The sequence below is a fragment of the Orcinus orca genome, chromosome 13 (genome assembly GCF_937001465.1).
Source record: "Orcinus orca chromosome 13, mOrcOrc1.1, whole genome shotgun sequence".
Classification (NCBI taxonomy): Eukaryota; Metazoa; Chordata; class Mammalia; order Artiodactyla; family Delphinidae; genus Orcinus; species Orcinus orca.
Window position 1 is genome coordinate 9830897 of NC_064571.1, and position 20653 is coordinate 9851549.

At 43.6% G+C, this 20653-nt stretch overlaps 1 protein-coding gene across 2 annotated transcripts in view; it reads right to left on the bottom strand.

Annotated features, from left to right (window-relative positions):
* The window catches only part of ZNF892 (zinc finger protein 892), a 30862-nt gene extending 14348 nt beyond the window's left edge, over nt 1-16514 (bottom strand). The window contains exons 1-5 of one of the 2 annotated variants that reach the window (XM_033401913.2): nt 16188-16514; nt 15288-15376; nt 12094-12196; nt 11500-11586; nt 259-9298 (exon numbers count right to left, since the gene is read on the bottom strand). In XM_033401913.2, the coding sequence (XP_033257804.1) occupies nt 8031-9298; nt 11500-11586; nt 12094-12196; nt 15288-15376; nt 16188-16206 (1566 nt within the window). In that variant the 5' untranslated portion in view covers nt 16207-16514 and the 3' untranslated portion in view covers nt 259-8030. Of the gene's footprint in view, nt 1-258; nt 9299-11499; nt 11587-12093; nt 12197-15287; nt 15377-16187 lie in introns of those variants that run through there. The other variant, XM_049696444.1, reaches the window with a different exon arrangement.
* Nucleotides 16515-20653: the final 4139 nt, after the last annotated feature.

Genomic DNA, 20653 nt, shown 5'->3' on the forward strand with positions numbered 1-20653 from the left:
CCCACCCATGATGTATGTTCCCCTTTTAGAAAGCCCTAGGCAACCTAGGTAACTGACTACTCCAGTGACCCTGCTTTTCTCTTCCCCTGCACTAATTCCTGCTCTTATGTTTTAAATTCACAAATAAAGAATAAAACTGTGAAACACTCAGACCCCAATAAAGGCAGAGTCCCAGGTCCACACTCTCTCTCTTTCTACCCCTGACCATGCTGTATAGCCCTTGGGCCTGCCAGGTACCCTCTACGACCTGTGAGTAATAAATCTTTTTTTCAAAGTACTCTGATGGTTGTTGCTGAAGTGCATCTTGCAGTCATAGCAAGAAACACAAGGGCTGGTCCAGCCACAACATTGGCTCCGGGCTCACTACTAGTAGTATGGGCCTAGGTGAGTACCTCAGGCACTTCTAGCCAATAGCATCATTATAGGCTGAGATTGACAACACAAAAACAAACAAATAGAATAAAGTTGGCTGGTTACTCCTGATGTTGTTGGGCAAAGTGGTAAAAGAAAAGGATAAACTCAGAGATTTACATTCCCTTCTCAAGTGCATATGGAACATTCTCCACAATAAATCACATTTTAGGTCACGAAACAAGTCTTAAAATTTTTAAGAAGATTGAAATCACATTAAGTGTCTTTTTTGACCACAGTGGAATGAAACTAGAAATGAATAGCAAAAGGAAAACTGGAAAATTCACACATATGTGGAAATTAAACAACACACTCTTGAACAACAAATGGGTCAAAGAAGAAATCACAAGGAACTTAAAAAATATCTTGATAAAAAAAAAAAAAAATCTTGGGGCTTCCCTGGTGGCGCAGTGGTTGAGAGTCCGCCTGCCGATGCAGGGGACACGGGTTTGTGCCCTGGTCCGGGAAGATCCCACATGCTACGGAGCGGCTAGGCCCGTGAGCCATGGCCGCTGAGCCTGCGCATCCGGAGCCTGTGCTCCGCAACGGGAGAGGCCACAACAGTGAGAGGCCCACGTACCACAAAAAAAAAAAAAAAAAGAACTAAGACTAAAGTTAGCAGAAGGAAGAAACTAATATAGATCAGAAATAAATAAAATAGAGAATAAACAATAGAAAAAAATCAATGAAACTAATAGTTGGGTTATTTTAGTTGGGTCAATGAGATTAAAGGAGGAAAGAGAGAAGGAAAAAACCATACTATAAACACACACACACACAAGTTTGGTGGTTAAACAGGTATTACATTTATCAAACTCATTGGACACTTTAAATGGGTGAATTTATCTAAAAGTATACTTTAATAAAGTTGATTTTATAAAATGCCCAAAAGCCAGGTTTTTTTTTTGGAGTAGTAAAACTGACAAACCTCTGGAAACACAATCAAGAGAAAAGAAGAGGAGACAAATAAGCAATTCCAGGAATGAAAAAGAGATCATAACTACAGATAAAACAGGGATTTTAAATAAAATAAAAATATTTGAAAAACTTAATGGCAAAAAAGAAAACTTTTAGAAAAGCCTAACTTAAAAAAATTCAAAAAAAAAAATTCAAGAAGAGATAGAAAATCTGAATATCCCCTAAAACCAGTCAAAACACACACTATACAACAATAATCCCAGTTTAACAGGTGAATGTAACTAAACATTCAAGGAGCACAAACTCTTCCAAGGGTAGGGAAAATCATTAAGTTGTGTAAATCCCAGGAATGCAAGTGTTCTTTAACATTAGGAGATTTATCAATGTAATTTACCACATTAACAGATTACAGAAAACCATACAATCATCTCAAAAGATGCAGATTTTACTACTGTTCATTAAAAAAAACTTTTTTAAATAAAAGATTAAAAGACACATGTTATATTCATCATCATTTTATTGGGCTACACCATCATAAAGCTTACATGATGGCAGGTCATCTAAACAGCTATACCAATACCTAATAGTCATACAGCACTTGATAGCTTACAAATCACTCTGCACCCACTATCTATCTAATCTAGCCACTCTCAAGGAGGTATGACATTTTAAAATATATATAAATGAGGAAACAGATTTAAAAGGATGACGTGATTTGTCCCAAATTCCAATTATTTTCCTTCTTTATTTTGTTGGTTCTCTGTGATATACACACATAGATAATACATAATAGGAAAAAAACACACAATTCTGAATCTAATTCTCCAGTGGTCCTCACATGTTCTTGGAGCAAAGATACAAATAAAAATGCTTAACCTCATAGTTTATATTCTTAGTCATATCTATTCTTCCTTCTTGAATTTGTAAACTACAATTAAATGCTGGTATTTCCTCAACTTAAAAACTATAGTTCCCACAAAGCTAGATGACGCTTGCAGCCTGATAGTTTCTACCTTCCAACTAGGCAATGTATCTTTGGGGAACAAGTGAGCATTCCTCTTGGTCCTTACTTGGTTACAAATGCCCGGTGTAAGCTACAAACCTTTGATGCAACTTGACCTGCCATTTCAGTGTCAGATGGAGGATGTCACGGGAAAGATGGAGTGGTGATTTCCCCTATTTCTCTAAGTATAGCTAAAACCCCTGCACGTTCTATAGAAAACAACATAAGATTCTGAAAGGTGGAGAGAATACAGACAGGCTGGGGACCTCTGGACCTGAAGAACAACGCAGGGCTCCTTGGGTTTTCTTTTTGCTTCATTTGTCCCAGACTGGGTTCTGAAGAAGCAGGAAATCCAGAAACAACAACAAGCACAGACCAAAAAAAAAAAGCCCAAGAAAAGTCTGCTCATTCTAGCCAAAGGACTAGGAAAAAAGAGCAGCTTAGCAAGACAGAAAACTTTTAGACAAGAACCACCCTACTCCGGCCAGAGACCATGGAAAAACACTGTGCTCTTATCCACAACCAACAAAGGCCAAGTGGGGAGCCTACATATCCACCCTCACAGGCTGTAATGAGGCTCCTCAATGTCCCATCCCCACCCTGAGTGGTGTCAGAGAAGGTCAAGTGGGGGACAGGATTGTCAAAGCCAACCCCTCCCCCATCCCACCTCAGCAGTGTCACCGGGGACCCTCTGGGGAGACTAGGCTTCCAACCCTACCCAGAGACAAGACGTCTCTCCCCTTCCTTACTGGTGTGGTGTCAGTGGAGGCCACGTGGGGAGCTGGAACTCCTCTGCACCCCCAGCCCAGCAGTACTGAGGATCCCTGTCCCACGTATCAACAGAGGCCAATGATGGACCGGGACTTCCAACACCAACTTATAGTCATAAGGCAGTGTCCCCCCAACGCTTTCCACCAGAGCAGTGTCAGAGGAAGGCTGCCCAGACGGAAGCTCCAAAGAGAGTCAGGGCCTCATAATACTCAAAATGTCCAGATTTCAATGGAAAATCACTCATCACACAAAGAACCAGGAAAATCTCAACCTGAGTGAGATGATCCACAGATGCCAACACTGACATGGCACAGATGTGAGAATTACCTGACAAGGATTTTAAAACAGTCATTATAACAATGCCTCGGTGAGCAATTACAAACACACCTGACACAAATTTAAAGAATATAAGTCTCAGCAGAGAAACAGAATAGAGAATCAAATGCAAGTGAAAAACACAATAACTGACATAAAACCCAATAATGGGCTCAAATAGTAGAATGGAAGGGACAGAGGAACCAGTGAACTTGAAGACAGAACAATAGAAAATACCCAATCTGAACAACAAAGAGAAAATTGCTACGGACTGAACTGTGTCCCCTGAATTTATATGTTGAGGCCCTAACCCCCAATATGACTGTATTTAGAGATGGGGCTTTTAGAAGGTAATTAGGTTAAATGAGGTTATAAGTATGGGTTCTTAATGTGATAAGACTGGTAGACTTCTAAGAAGAGAGGGAAAGAATTCTCTCTCTCCACACCCATGCACTGAGGGAAGGCCATGAAAACACAGCAAGAAGGTGGCCACCTGCAAGCCAGGAAGAGAGCTCCTACCAGAAACCAAATCTGCTGGCCCCTTGAAACCAAATCATCTTAGCCTTCCCAGCTCCAGAGCTGTGAGAATTAAATCTCTGTTTGAGCCACCAGCCTATGGTACAGGCACACCTCAGAGATACTGTGTGTTCAGTTCCAGAAAGCCACAATAAAGTGAATATCGCAACAGTGAGTAACATACTGTTTTTTGGTTTCCCAGTGCATATAAAAGTTAGCTTTATACTGTAGTCTATCGAGTGTGCAATGGTATTATGTCTAAAAAACAAGTACGTACCTCGATTTAAAAATACTTTATTGCAGGCTTCCCTGGTGGCGCAGTGGTTGAGAGTCTGCCTGCCGATGCAGGGGACATGGGTTTGTGCCCCGGTCTGGGAAGATCCCACATGCCGCGGAGCGGCTGGGTCCGTGAGCCATGGCCGCTGAGTCTGCGTGTCTGGAGCCTGTGCTCCGCAATGGGAGAGGCCACAACAGTGAGAGGCCCGCGTACCGCAAAAAAAAAAAAAAAACTTTATTGCTAAAAGATGCTAACTTTCAGCGAATCATACTAGTAACATCAAAGACCACTGTTCACAGATGACCATAACACAAATAATAATAATGAAAAAGTTTGAAATATTGAGAGAATTACCAAAATATGACAGAGACACGAACTGAGAAAATGCTGTTGGAAAAATGGCACCAATAGAGTTGCTCAACACCAGGTTGCCACAAACCTTACATTTGGAAAACAAAAAACAAAAAAACAATCCCACAATACCTGCAAAGTGCAAATAAAATGAAACACAATAAAACAAGGTCTGCCTGTATTTTGGTTTGGAACCCAAACAGATTAAGACAGGTTTTGGTACCTAGAAGAGGGATGCTGCTCTAACAAATACCTAAGAATGTGGAAGTAGCTTTGGAACTGGGTTACGGAAAGAAGCTGGAAGAGTTTTGAGGTGCCTCCTAGAATTAAAGGCCATTCTGGTGAGGTCTCAGACATCAGAAATGAGGAACACATCATTGGAAATGGGAAGAAAGGCAATCCTTGTTGTAAAGTGGCAAAGAACTTCACTGCACTGTGTTCCAGTGTTCTGTGGAATGTAGAACGTGTGAGCAATGAAACTGGATGTTCAACATAGGAGATTTCCAAGCAAAGTATTGAAGGCACAGCTTGGGTCCTCCTTACTGATTAGAGCAAAATTCGAGAGGAGAGGGACTTCCCTGGTGGCGCAGTGGTTAAGAATCCGCCTGCCAGTGCAGGGGACACTGGTTTGAGCCCTGGTCCAGGAAGATCCCACATGCCGCAGAACAACTAAGCCCGTGTGCCACAACTCCTGAGCCCATGCGCCACAACTACTGAAGCCCACGCATCTAGAGCCCACGCTCAGCAACAAGAGAAGCCACCACAATGAGTAGCCCACGCACCGCAATGAAGAATAGCCCCCACTCGCCACAACTAGAGAAAGCCTGTGCGCAACAACGAAGACCCAACCCAACCAAGAAAAAAAATATTCGAGAGAAGAGAGATGAATGAAAAAGGAATTGTTAACCCAAAAGGAACTAGAACTTGGAGGTCTGGTAAATTCTATCCATGTTGCAAAACACGAGAAAACTTGTTCTGAAGAGAACACTAAGGGCGAGGCTGAGCAACCATTTGATAACGAGATCATGGGTGTGACTCGTAGATTTAATCAGCCATCTCAGCAGAAGCCAGGGACAGAAATGGGACTATACCAGCAGAAACACAGCCAGCTGGGACTAAAGGGGATAGAAAAACCAGACAAATGAAGGAAGGCTGTTGGACTTCTTAGATCCTATAGGGCCAGACAATAGAGCTTATTCAGCTGCAAACGTGCGCCGTGCTTCAAGAAAGGGAAGAATGACTCTGAAGTCGACTCAGAGATCTTGAGGCTGCCTCCTCAGTTTCAAAGGGTGGGGACATCAGCTTGGTTTCAACAGGCCAGACAGCCTCCAGCCACAGTTTGGAGGCAGGGCTGCCCAGCAGAGCTTGGCAGCAGGATGGCTGCACGAGCAGGTCTGGAAGGTGGGACACAAAGCCAGAGAGGTTTATCCTCACCTGAAGATCTCATGGAGCTTGCTTTGGTAGGTTTTGGGCTTGCTTGGGATCCATCACCCCTTCCTTCTTTCCTATTTCTCCTTTTTGGAGTGAGAATGTCTATCTTATGCTGTCCCACAATCGAATTTTGGAAGCACATCACCTATCTGGTGTCACAGGTTCAAAGCTGGACATGAATTTTGCCTCAGGATGAATGATACTTCAAGTCTCACCCATATCTCATTTATGTGATATTTAGGTGAGACTTTGAACTTGACTTTAGAGTTGATGCTGCAATAAGTTAAGACTTTGGGGGTTGTTGGGAGGGAGTGGATATATTTTTGCATGTGAGAACATGAATTTGGGGGGCCAGGGACTGAAATGCTATGGACTGAATTGTATCCCACCAAAATTCATATGTTGAAGTGCTAACTTCCAATGAGACTGTATTTGGAGATAGGGTTTTTCAGAGTAAATTAAGGCTACATGAGGTCATAAGGCTGGATTCCTAATCGGACAGGACTGGTGGTTTTACAAAAGGAAGAGAGCAAGCACTTTCTTTCTCTCCTTCCATGCTCAGGCACCAAGAAAAGGCCATATGAGGACACAGCAAGAAGGCAGCCATCTGCAAGCCAGGAAGAGAGCCCTCATCAGAGACCAAGGCCAACACCTTGATCTTGGACTTCCAGCCTCCAAAACTGTGAGAAATTAATTTCCGTTGTTTGAGTCACCCAAGCTATGGCACTTTGCTATGGCAACCCATGCAGACTAAGATGAAAACGTACCAAAAAGTAAGTAAACAGAGTCTCAGGAACCTGTGAGACTACAGATCTAACATTTGTTAGAAGGGGTGGGGGTGGAGGCTGAAGATGTATTCAAAGAAATGGTGGCTGAGAATCCCCCAAATCTGGCAAAAGACACACACCTACAGCCTCAAGAAGCACAGAAAGCAGGATAAACTGAAAGAAATGCACACTAAGACATCACAGTCGAACTTGTAACCACTAAAAACACAGTACTCAAAATGTTTGCAAAAATAATCTTCAAAGTTTCAGTGAAAAAAAAAACAAATATAAAGATGTCACCTGCCTCTATTTAAGAGTAAAATGATGAAAGGTGTTTCTAGCGTTTTCAAGTTGTTTACCACCTAATATGCCGCGTCAGTTCAGGTCTACAGGTAAATTAAACGATGGTATGAAAAAGCTTAGGGTACAAACTACATACAACTGAGGCAAATTTTTATAAATATGCACATTCTCAGGTAACTCACCTTAAAACAGACTGAAAGCATCAGAGGTCCCTTCTGTAATCTCCCTTTCTAGGTTGTCAGCCTTGACCCTTGGAGTTGTGATTCTTAGTAGGTAACTTCTCAATGAACATTGTCTAAAAGACCAAAAGTGCAGAAGTGGACTTGCCGGGCCAATATTCCTTGGCTTCAAGATGGAAACTTTGTGACTAACTAACAAGCCTGACTGATATTTTTCCTGGTTCTTGGTACTCATTTGAGTAGTTATCTCAATCAACATTTGAGTTCATCCCCAAGCTCTTTTTGTCTATGCTTTCTATCCACCTCCTAAGTGCTCTGGTATTTAAGACCCAAGGACAACGTCCCTTCCACCACCACTCTCAACCCTGTACAGGTTCATTGTGAATTGCCAACCTCTTATTTCCACCCTTGCAATTTGCCTAAAAGGACCATTTATCCCTTCAAAACTTCATCTCCTTAGCATTATGAGACCACCTACCCCAGCCAAGATGGCCTCTTTCCATCATGGCACACCCTATTTCTCTCGCAAGGATTTGGTAGCTTACATACACATTAGGATGTTGGAAATAATTTCCCTCTCTCCCCAGGGAAATACACAACTTCCTCTGTTACTTAAAAAAATGTAAAATCCTTCTTTCACACTCTAAATAAGCTATGTCCCATATCAACAATGACTTCTCAATTAGATCTTTTTTTGTAACATAGTCTTAAATTCCTTTGTAGCCCTCACAGCATGTATAGTAATTGTTCAATAAATATGTTCTGAACATACTACACGTACAGAACCTTTATCCAGTATGAATTCTCTTTTGCTGGCCAAAGGCTGAATGCTCACTAAAGGCTTTTCCATATTCCTTGGTTTTCCCTCCAGAATGAGTTTTCTGATGTTGAGAAAGGGATGAACTCTGGCTGAAAGCTTTTCCACATTCCTTACACTTATAAGGTTTTTCTCCAGTGTGAGTTTTCTGATGCTTTGTAAGAGATGAGCTCTGGCTGAAAGCTTTTCCACAATCCTTACACTTGTAAGGTTTCTCTCCAGTGTGTGTTCTCTGATGACGAATAAGGGCTGAGCGGTCACTGAAGGCTTTGGCACAATCATTGCACTTGTAGGGTTTCTCCCCAGTGTGAGTTCTCTGGTGTTGAGTCAGGGCTGAACAGTAGCCAAAGGCTTTCCCACATTCATTACACTCATAAGGCCTCTCCCCAGTATGAGTTCTCTGGTGCTGAATAAGGCCTGAACGATCACTAAAAGCTTTCCTACATTCATTACACTTATAGGGTTTTTCTCCAGTGTGAATGACCTGATGCTGGGTAAGGAATGTGCTTTGGCTGAAGGCCTTTCCACATTCATTACACTCATAAGGTTTCTCTCCAGTATGAATTCGCTGATGTTGAGTGAGGTATGAACTCTGATTAAAGGCCTTCCCACATGCATTGCATTCATAGGGTTTCTCCCCAGTATGGATTATATGATGCCGAATAAGGGCTGAGCGGTGACTGAAGGCTTTCCCACATTCGTGACATTTGTAAGGTTTCTCTCCCGTATGAATTCTCTGGTGTAGAGTAAGGTGTATGCTCTGACTAAAGGATTTACCACATTCATTACATTCGTAGGGTTTCTCTCCTGTGTGAATTCTCTGATGTAAGACAAAAGCTGAGTAGTAACTAAAGGCCTTTTCACACTCATTACACTTCCAAGGCTTCTTTTCTGCACAAATTTTCTCATGTTTCATTAGATCTGAATTTTGTTTCAAGTTCTTTTTAAATGAATCACAATTGTGTCGTCGCTCTCCTTGCTGCTGAACAAGGAATGTCCTCCGACTAAAATTTCTTCCAAATCCATCACACTGGTAACTTCTCTCCCCAGAAGGTTTCTTCTGAGGCACAACCTCTTGTATTAAATGTTTCTCATGGTTTTCCTGCTGACTCTCTAAAGAATCCTCACATTCACTGGAACTTTCCTTTGGAAATCTCTCTATTAACACCCCAGTGTTAACAGGGGCTAATTCTTCTTCAGAAATGTCCTGCTCTGGAGTTAGCTCCTTGCATTCCAGTCCTGTATCCCAGTGTGAAAGAAACAAAAATACAATGTATCATTTCCTACACTGAGAGAAAAATAATTGCTGTGGTAGGAAAATAATGAAACGAACAAAAAATGCTTACAGGGGACAGAGGAACTTGTAAGTTCTCAAAAATAGCGCTGCAACCTTGAGAGAGCATGAGAAAAGAGAGATGACTGGGCAAAGCAGTGCTCAACATTCCTGTATCCAGCAGGGGAGGAAATGAGAAAGAATAACAGAACAAGACTAAACAGAGGTGATGGGGGAAATAGCAGATAAGAAACAGGGTCTGGTGGAGACTGGACTGGGATCAGAAAATGATGGTCTCCCATGGATTGCCCACTGTCACCACCTCACCAGAGCATCATGCCCTGAGAATGTCCATCAATAGCTGATCTTACCATCAATCTTTTCTTGTTCCAATATGTCCCAATCACTGCTGGCAGACTAACCTTTTAAAAGCATACCTCTTACACAAAAATCTCTGTTGGTTCCACTGTCTCAAGGTGAGACACAAATCCTAGAAGCTAGCATTCAAGGTAGTTCAGATCTACAAATTCAATTAGTAATTAAAAAGCAACTGATCATCTCTGATCGCGCCACACCAAACAAATTGGAAACAGCAAAACAGAACCAACCTTTACAAAAAAATAAGTAGTGTGTGGGGAGGGGAAGGTCAAATCCCCACATGCTCAGATTGGTCCCCAACCTGTCAGGACACCTGTCCCCAAATTCCAGGCTTCTTAGGAAGAGTTTGGGGGAAAAACCTGCACTGCTAGAAATTTTTAAATATTCTAGGCTTAAATGGTCATTACTATCCATTCCAACCATGACTCTACATGAAATAAATCAATACGATATAACCTTCTCAATGACGTATCATAATCAAGGAAGTGGCTAGGATTGTAAGGATAAATAGGTAGAAACAGCTTAAAGGCAAATGGAGTTTTAGCTAAGGGGAGTGGAAGAACTGAAGCCCCAAACATTTGCAGAAAACACATGGTTAGCGGAGGATAGTCAGAGACTTGCCTGTCTCGTGTTAAGGGTTCAAGTTGAACAGAGAAGATAAAATGACTAGGCAGGTAGGTCTTGAAGGCAGGTAGAGGAATAGAGAACTGGCAGAGTAAACAACTCACTGTGGGAAATCTGGCAGTATTATGCTGCCTAATTAGACAAGGATAAGAAAGTATAATTAAAAGCTAAAGAAAGTATAATTAGCTGGTAGTCTATTGCAGTATCCAGTTTGACAAAAGTGATAGGCTCAAATCCATGACATCTTTCAAAAGAAAAGTTAGCAGGACTTAATCATTAGCTATCATTTGCTTAGCACATAGCCATGTACTGTTCTAAGCATTCCCTTGGATTATTTCATTTGATCCTCACAACAACCCTATGAGTTAAGTGCTATCATTACCCACATTTTAAAGTTGGGGAATTTGAATCACAGAAAGAATAATCAATCTGTTAAAGCTCACAGAGCTAGTAAGTAGTTCAGATTGGCTTTGAACCCAGGAAGAGTGGTTCCAAAGTCTGCACTCTTAACCACTATGCTATGCTACCTCCACTTAAAGAAGAAGGCAAGGGACGACTCAGAGATCAATTTATAGTCAGTGTTCTGAGACAAAAAGTCATATTATCCTGCAGAGATAAAATAACATATATGAAAAAACCTGGGGCTTCCCTGGTGGCGCAGGGGTTGGGAGTCCGCCTGCTGATGTAGGGTACACGGGTTCGTGCCCCGGTCCGGGAGGATCCCACATGTCGCAGAGCAGCTGGGCCTGTGAGCCATGGCCACTGAGCCTGCACATCCGGAGCCTGTGCTCCACAACGGGAGAGGCTACAACAGTGAGAGGCCCGCGTAACGCAAAAAAAATAAATATAAATAAATAAATAAAATAAAAAACCTGGTTTAGAGCCTTGCACCCAAACAAATTATTAACAAACATTATTTCACCTTATTTGGGAAAAAGAATTGGTTTGAAAGGGTGGAAAGTACTGACTTTCTAAAAAATAAAATTATGACTCTATAACAGGTCAGCATACACAGAGCTGGAGTATGGCCCAGGAGAAAGGCAGTTCACTTCAAGCTTTCCATGGGTCTAGCGAAATCTGGAAAGGCTCCTCCACAAGCATTGCAAAGATGCTTTTCCCACTGACCATCTGGGTTTTACGTTCACTGTTTCCACAAATCACTCACCTGGACTAGTTGCTTTTGAGACTTCTCTCTCCAGCTCCTCCCCACACTCTAACTGAGAGATTACATCAGGCTTGGAAATTGGAAGCCCTGTTTGTGGGGAAAGAAAAAGGAGTCTGGTAAAGAGCTCAGTGTTAGCTCCTTGGTCGTTAGAAAAGACAGTCAGTATAAGAGAGAGAAAGGTCGGTTCTGGATTTCTCCCTCAACAGCGCTCAGAAGAAGGTAGGAAGATTGATATGGGGTCTATTTGAGTTCAGAATAATTGAATCACTTGTTTTTACCTCTCCCTATTAAAAGAATAAGCACCCATCTCTTAAGAGGTGTTTTTATTAGAACTTTGTCTCAACATCCTTGGTCAGGGAGTAGGGAAGAAGGACGCTACTGCCTAGGCAATTACGATATAAAGGTGTCCACTTCTGACTCCAGAAGGTTTAAACTTATATCCAGAAACAAAAAGAAGAAATTGCCTGCATCAGACTTTACACAGGGATTAAGAATCTTTGAATCTAAGAACGTCAGAGCTCCTAGGAACTGAGGAAGCAAAGGTACCACACTGGGTAAATTCCCACACTGGGTGGGGACCGGGGTGATGCTTACCCAGCAAGACCAGATTCCTATGCTTCTCAGGCACATCTCCTTGAGGAGTGTTCAGCTGCCCCCACTGGGTGAGAGCCTCAGCCATATCCCTGATCATCGACTCCTGAAAAACCGAACACATCAAGTGCTCACCAAGGGACATCCTTCCAGAAGCCTCTGGGAAGGACTCAAACAGACGGCATAAGAGGAGAAAGACAGGAAGGACAGGAAGGTTAGACAAAACGACCTCTACCATCCCTTCCAATACTAAGATTCTCTGGTGTATCTGGAGTCACAGACTCGCTCCTTACCTCCACGCATCAGAATCGCATGTAACCTGCAAGTGGGAAAGAACACCTGCAGGGTAAAATCTGAAGGTACCAAGTTACTAGTTTACGTGGTGAAAAGTTAAATTATAGAACTACAGAAATCCTTACTATTTAGATATGGGAAAGTGGAGAAAATATAATTATGAATTAAGTATTTTCTTTATGGTATGTTTTTAAAATACAAGAGATTCAAGAAATATGAATTATTTTTCTCTCTCGTTTTCCTTTGAGAATAAAATCAGTCCAATATATTTTCTAAAAATTAAGGTGTTTGCTACACACGTCACAGTATATAGATTTGTAAAACAGTATTTCAAGGGCTTCCTGGGTGGCGCAGTGGTTGAGAGTCCGCCTGCCGATGCAGGAGACACGGGTTCGTGGCCCGGTCCGGGAAGATCCCACATGCCGCGGAGCGGCTGGGCCCGTGAGCCATAGCCGCTGAACCTGCGCGTCCAGAGCCTGTGCTCCTCAGCGGGAGAGGCCACAGCAGTGAGAGGCCCGCGTACCGCAAAAACAAACAAACAAACCAGATTTCAAGCCCAAATTATCAGAGTTCCGAAAGTGTTCTTGCCATTTCTCCCCAGTCAGTCTGACCACTCTCCCCCCACCTCCACCATCTCCTCTCTACCCCATCATACACTGCTTCTCCTGCATTCTCTGTGCTCCAGCTGCCGGCTGCCCTTTGGCTGCCTGAAATGTACGTCATACTCCCTCCCTTCTGCCCCTTTACACACACTGCTTTCTGTCCCTGAATGTTCCCCCCTTTCCCCATCCTTTCAGCTATTTTAATCCTACTCACACTTCGGATCTCAGCTCAGGGGTTACCTCCTCAGGGAAGCCTTCCCTGATTCTCTGGGTGGTAGCACCATGTTCCTTCCCTCCTCTTGGGCTATGCACACAGCAAGGGGACTTTGTGATTAACGTCTGTCTGTCCCATTAGAAGCTAACCTCGAAGAGAGTAGAGGCCAGGTTTAATTTTTCCCAGTGAAGCAGCCCTAGTCTTTGGCACAGAGCAGGAACACGGTGAATATTTGTCAAAGAATTAAAAGAAGGTGAAACACTTGAACAAGAATTAATAGAAACAAGAATTAAGTTTAAATGGGGTTTAAAATTAAGTTTAAAAGTTCTATAAAAGTGTGCCTGGGAACAGAGGTGGGAGGGGAACAGAAGTGTATCAAACATTGAAAACATTACAGGAGTGTTTACTTTACCTTACCTTGACCTAGATGACAGGCACAAAGTTTAGACCGTCTACTAAAATGTAGGGAGAGTGCGCAGGGTGGGTAATGCTCCTTTGAATCTAGAGCTGAATCTGTTTACTGCTGATAAAACAAATGTCTAATAATTTTTCTAACTCTATTAAAAATTTTTTCTATACAACTTCAATGTAATGGAGTCACATTGAAACAGACCAGTCCCTGGGATGCTAGCAAATGAACCAGTCATGGCTTTCTTTGAAACACCGCTTTTGCCATAGCCTCTGAATATATATGTATATACATATATACATGTTATATGTATACACACACACGTATATATGTGTACATATCCTCCAAAACCAACTGGTAAAATAATTCACATAATGACACAAAGTTAAGAGAACTTACTTGGAAAATCCCTTGCTCAAAATAATTTAAATCTTCTTCTAATACTTGAACTATGAAATAACTTCCCTTTTTATTTAAGTTACGGTCCCTTAAGGCCACATGCCTCAGGAGTGCTCAACACAAGCCATGTAATTTGTACAGTCTCTTTTCTTTACAATCAACGCAGCAGTAACAGACTGCCTAGCAGTTCCTTTCAGACTTTAGTTCTGAGAAAACCTCAGCAATCAAACTCATTTAAGGAGCTGCTGCTCAGTGTGAGTATGTGGGGGGCTTGAGGGCACAGGTAGACCACATCTACCATCCAGCAGATGCTACTGACTCTCTCTCCTCTTCCCTCTGAAAGAGATCTACCAATTCAGATCAGAATCAGTACTGGTGTTTCTTCCTAGCGTTTTGCATGCACTGTCAGCACCTGGATGCTGTGAGGCAGGTCTGAGCTTGACAGGCGGTCCCAATGCCTTTACCACGGGTCTGCCATTCTCCCAGTATCCTAGACCAGATCCTACAGAAGTATCTTGACTAATCTTCTCTCTCCAATCATTCACGGCATGTTTCATCTTGCTGGGCCTCTAAAAACTTTCACGGGGCCTCATCTGCCTTTGGAATAAGATCCTGTGTGGATTTTTCCTGTGGTCTGGCTACAACACGCCTACACTTCCCTCACCACACTCCAGCTCACTCCACAGTGACACACATTCTCCCTGAAGACCTCTGACTCTCTCATCACTTGGAGACTTTTGTCAAAGCTGTTCTCTCTTGGAATATTCCTATATTCTATTTTCCAACTACCTACTCTCTCTTGTCTTCCAAAATGCAGCTTTTATCCCAGCATTTTACCCCCAAATACTCTAGGGGATGGAAAACCTCTTCTAAGGTCTTTTATGACTTGTCTGTACTAGTAATTTCTCTCTCTCTCTCTCTCTCTCTATATATATATTTCTTCTTGCTGTTTAACTATTTTACTTATCTATATCTTATTTCCTCAGTAAACTTCACAAGGCAGAGGCAACTGGCTTTTATTCCTTTGCATCTCGCCAGGAGGCCAATCACAGCACTGAAGAGCTTTTAAGTGTGCACCTAGCACTAAGTGGATACAGAAGTGATGCCAGGAGGGAAAGTTCTGTCCCTGCGAGGAGCATTTACTATCAGGTTCACTGCTCATTATTTTATTAGGATGAAGCCAGTGGTCTAGGAACCACGGCTGAGCAAGTCCATAACAATGCTAGAAACCATATTCATGTTCTGAGAACAGAAAAAAAAAGAAGAAATTTAAACCCACCTGGTATGCAGGGGTCAGCAGCACAGAGGTCAGGCCATTTTCTTTTGGGTTTCCAGCATGGGGAAGGTCTGAATTCTCAGAAAGTGACCCTAGAAGTGGAAATAGGAGCCCCAGTGATTACTCTTGCTTGCAGTACACTCACAGAAACTGCCACACACAACTACTTGTCACCTGAGAAGAGTCAACACAGGGAACCAAGGGACAATCCCACAACATCTCTTATACAAGACAGTCATGACCATGGCTGCCTCAGGTTCCTCCTATGCTCCTCTGCCCTTAAACTCCAGTAGAACTCTGCTAGGAGATCCTGGACACTTAAATACATATTTCCATTTCTCATCTGCTGAGTGTCGTCAAAATAATCTCAAAGTCTCGGTGTGTCAATCCGTGCCTCAATGAGTCACTCCTGTTCTATTCCAGGCTCACAGGATGAAAGACTAGTTAAATTCTTTTTGAACATTGGCTTTTCAGATACAAAACTGGCTTTCTCAGAAAAGCAATGGGCCTGTGGGGAAAAAAATCCAAGTACTCTAAATAAATCCTGTGACTTCTCGAATCCTCACTTTCCCCATCTGCCAGATGGGTCTATTTGATAGTCTCCTTCCTCCATAACCGCCTTACGAGGTTCCTGTGAGAACAAAAGAAAGTCATTATGAAAAGCCAAATTGTCAGATATGGTGATTTGGCGGGGGGTGGCAAAGGAGGTATACATCATCCTAAAGACCAGCAGGGCAATGTAGGTAGCGGGCTCCCCTTAAACCCCAACATGAGACCAGCTGGTAGGAATGGGCTCCCTCCCAGAGAAGATGTGATGCTTGTCCTTCCAGAGCTTGCCCCAGCCAGAGGGCAGCCTTTCTCCTTTTTTCTCTCCAGCAGGCGGCATCCTTCTGAAATTCTCACCTCTGCCCTTAGGCTCCATGGTGACTTCCTGCCCGCCGGCGCAAGTGACGACCGTGGGAAAATGGCGCGACGAACGCACTAGGGGCCGGGGGTCCACAGCTCTAGTCCACCCCGAGGCCCGGGAACACGCGCGCGACCCTATAGCTGGGCAGCCCGGTGTCCTCCACCCGGAGGCCCTCCACCGCCCTCCTTCCGGCCACTCAGACTCCGAAGGACACGCGCTCAGCCCTCTTGGAGCCCAAGCTCGACCTCGCGAACAACGCTGTGGAGGTCCGGCTCGCGACAAAGGTATCTAGGAGCCGGCCGTGCCGAGTCGCGCCAGCCCGAACTCGCTAATGAACTACAACTCCCAGAATCCTCCGCAGGGCGCGGCGGCGCGTCACCGGAGGACGCTTCCCAGAGGACCCCGCGGGTCCGCCTTTGCCCCCGGCCCTGCATCTCTGCGATGGCGCGCGGCCGTGCCGGGTGATTAGCAGCGCTCGGCCTCTCGGAGAGCTCTTTCCTGGACGCTCCAGGGGCCGCCCTTTCCTCAGTGTGTACTCTGGCCTCCAACCCCGGAGGACGTGTTCGGCCGCGCCAAACCCCGCCTCGAGAGGGAAATTCACTCCCAGCCAACTGTAACTGGCAGAGGGCGGCGCCCCGCTACCCACCCAGGATTCCTCCCTGGCTGCTCTGCTCCCTCGGAGGGAAGGCGTCCGCGTTCCAAGGATGTTCACCCCACCACGTCGCTTCCCCTGTACTGCGCCTCCACGACCCACTGTCGGGGGGCAGAGATTACCTCAAGTAACCAGGGATGTTTATTCCATGCAGCACCTCGAAATATTGAAAAGCAGAATCTCAGTCCCGGAAAGCACCTCAGTCCGGTCCTCAAGAAGCTATTAGTTAATAGTTGATACCGCTGACCTTAAGGTGCCTGGAACATGAAAGTCTTTCAAACTCCCAAGGAGCTCTAGGAAACGTCAGCTGAGAGTGGGGTTATCTTCAGGCTGGTGCATGTTCTCACCTTCCTTCCCACAATAAAGTGGCCAATTTTCTATCCAGTTCAAGTTCCCAAGAAAGAAAATCAAAGTACCTAACTGTCCCTGCTTGGGTATAAGCCACAACGTCTGTTTGTCCTTTCTCTAATAGAATCCCCAACTTTTAGCTAGGCTTAAGGCTGCCTGGAGTAAAAATGACATTCCTCATCATCCCTACCTCTTGCCAGGGGGATGAAAGCAAAGTGATTCTTTTTTTTTTTTTTTTTTTTTTGCAGTACGCGGGCGTCTCAGTGTTGTGGCCTCTCCCGTTGCGGAGCACAGGCTCCGGACGCGCAGGCTCAGCGGCTATGGCTCACGGGCCCAGCCGCTCGGCGGCATGTGGGATCTTCCCGGACCGGGGCACGAACCCGGGTCCCCTGCATCGGCAGGCGGACTCTCAACCACTGCGCCACCAGGGAAGCCCCCTCACTGTTTTATATTTACAGTTTTGGAGTGTCCATTGCCAGCACCCATTCATGCTTTGCCACTCTAATAGAGCTTCCTCCTCCCTCCAGAATCATAATAAATGGATTCTAATATCCTGCTCAGAAAGAGATAAAATACATGATCACACGAAGTATCTTTTAACTTTCCCTAACTAGCAACCTTGGATACTTCCTCCTCCATATCCTCATTGGGTTGTTAGAGGTTCATCAAGTAACATCTTTTCCCCGCTTGAGTTCTGATCGAACTCAGAACAAAGGAGGCAGGCACATAGAAATCAGAACAGCTGTTTTGAGAGCTGTTGAAAAATGTGTCTGAGGGACAGTGACAACAGGTTTCCCCAGCCTGGACCCCACCCAGATATTTGTCCTACTGGAAGCGGAAGACTGCTTTCTGCAGGTACACAGTGCTTGCCACGTGGCCAGGAGCAGGCATCCCTCTAACGTCTCCAATGATCAAAGTAATCCCTTACCTTTTACCTCTAACAGCCCCTGATGATTTTGCAAAACTGTGCTATACAATACAATAGCAGTTGCCCAGAGTGGCCACTGAGCACCTGAAACGGGGCTAGTCCGAATTTGAGATGTGCTGTAAGAATAAAGTACTTGAAGACGTAGTTTTAAAAAAATGTAGTATCTATCTCAATGCTTTTTATATTGACTCTATTTTGAAGTTTTAAAAATATTTGAATGAAATTCAAATATTGATTGAAATGAAATATTAAAATTAGCTTTTGCTGTTTCATTTTAATATTTAAAATATGGCATTATATTCCTGTTGGGCAGCACTGATCTAAAATGCCTGGACTCGGGTATAGGGCTTAGAGTCTCTTCAAGTTGATTTCATATTTAATGGTCCTGGAGGGGAAAGGTACTGCAGTTTTCCAGGGTCAGATTTGGGTTCTTGTCTCTCACATTGGTGCCATATGATCTTCACAGTTCTACTATCGATATAAGCTGATACATACATTTCCCCTGTACATTCAGGCTCTTGTTAATGCATAGTCAAGGAAGACTCTCACCAGGATCCCCATCACCTCAACATGGGTACTTCAACTACTTTCTGCCTTTTTACCGCAGAAGTCCCACCTCGATAAGACAGACCACTTAGGAACTTGACATCCACAGCCAGCTTTCTCTTGGACTTACTAAGGAATCATGATTCTGGCTTTATCAGTATGTTATCTAGGGACTTCCCCGGTGGTTCAGTGGCTAAGATTTTGCACTCCCAATGCAGGGGCCCCGGGTTCAATCTCTGGTCGGGAAACTAGATCCCACACGCATGCCGCAACTGAGAGTTCGCATGTCACAACAAAGATCCCGTGTGCCGCAACGAAGACCTGGTGCAGCCAAAATTTAAAAAAAAAAAGTTATCTACTGACCAGCACCCAGTAGCCTTGCTCCCCAGCTCCTCCTCACCTCTGTCTTATTTATGTGAGACTTGGGGGTTAATTTATTCTTAGAAGCACAGGCCTGGGGGTGAGATAAATTTCTGGGATTAGTAGTCCCACCAATTCTCTGTCCCAGGCTTCAGTGCACTGGTTTTCTCTATTTACCATATTGTCTTCATCTCGAAGTTCCCTAGCATTGCTTATCCTTTTCTTTAAAGTGTTGATTCATGGTGTGCTTCTATTAATTTTTGTGGTAAGTGTTCAATTCTCTTAAACTTAGATAGGGCTTATTTAAGCATCAGAGAGATTATTTCATTTTTTTGAAACCCCTTTTAAAGTATTTTGCCTTGTATCTTAAAGAATGTTGGCATAGGGACTTCCCTGGTGGTCCAGTGGGTAAGACTCTGCGCTCCCAATGCAGGGGCCCAGGTTCGATCCTTGGTCAGGGAACGAGATCCCGAGTGCTGCAGCCAAAAAAAAAAAAAAAAAAAAAAAGAATGCTGGCATACTTCCAGTTTGTCCAATTTCTGATTCGAAGATTTCACCCTACTAATGGCCATTCAGTGAAGCTAAAACCTCAAAATTTAAGACCTCCACTACTCCATACCTTATTGAGAGGTAAAATGGCCCTTTCCTCAGAATTTTTAGGAGATGGAACAGTACTCCACCTTTTAAAAATGCTCTGCAGATCACCAAATTTTAGAAAGGAACAAAGGGAGAACTGCTGACTTTATGTCCCCACTCTGTTTTGATTACCACTTTACTCAAAAGTCCATTCTAGTCTCATCTTGCTGACAATGGCAGAGTATCTTAGGGGAATACCTGACATTCAATTTACTTTTAACAAGGCAATAAATTAAAGATTCAGAACTCTCAGAGACAGTCATCAGCCAAAAGTCTGTCAGTAGTTTCTTTTATTTTGTACTTGACATTATTAAATAATGATATTATCCACTTCAGTAGATTCTGCACTGTTTTTCCTCAAGTTACTTTGAGAGTCCACATGTGAAAAGTCTTCCTGCCGCTTATCTGCTTTAAGAAAGGTGGATCAATAGGGTTGTGGGTAGATTAGGGAAGGGTCTGTTTGGAATTCCAGCTTCTTGAATCAGACTTTTACTCCCAGGGAGAAATGCATGTTGGTCCACTGGGATTCATGCAGGGCGAGGTAAGTTCCAGACAGCCTTTCAGAATCAAGTCCTCTTCTGGGCTTCACCTTAAGCAAATAGAAAGGGAATGCAGAGCCTAGAGTCAAAGCTGCCTAGTGCCTGACTGTCAATAAAATAAAAATATAGGACTGGGTCCAGGGAATAGGGTTTTGGGAGTCGAGATTTCAAGTTTAGCAATGTGGGATCACCTCATGGCAGACCTTAAATATTCAGAGACGTTTTCATTAAACAGGGAGCTATTTTAGGTCTTGAGTAAGGCAATGATGGGCAGGAAGGGATCATTTGGAAAGACCGGCCTAACAGTAATATGAAAAATGTAACTTGTGACAGAGGCTGTTTATATTAACCAAATGCTGAGGTGCCTGTTGACTTTCCTAGTATCTTGGTGCTGGGTTCTGGTTTATGAGATATAAACAGAAGTGATGGCCCTGAAAAATATCCCAGCATACC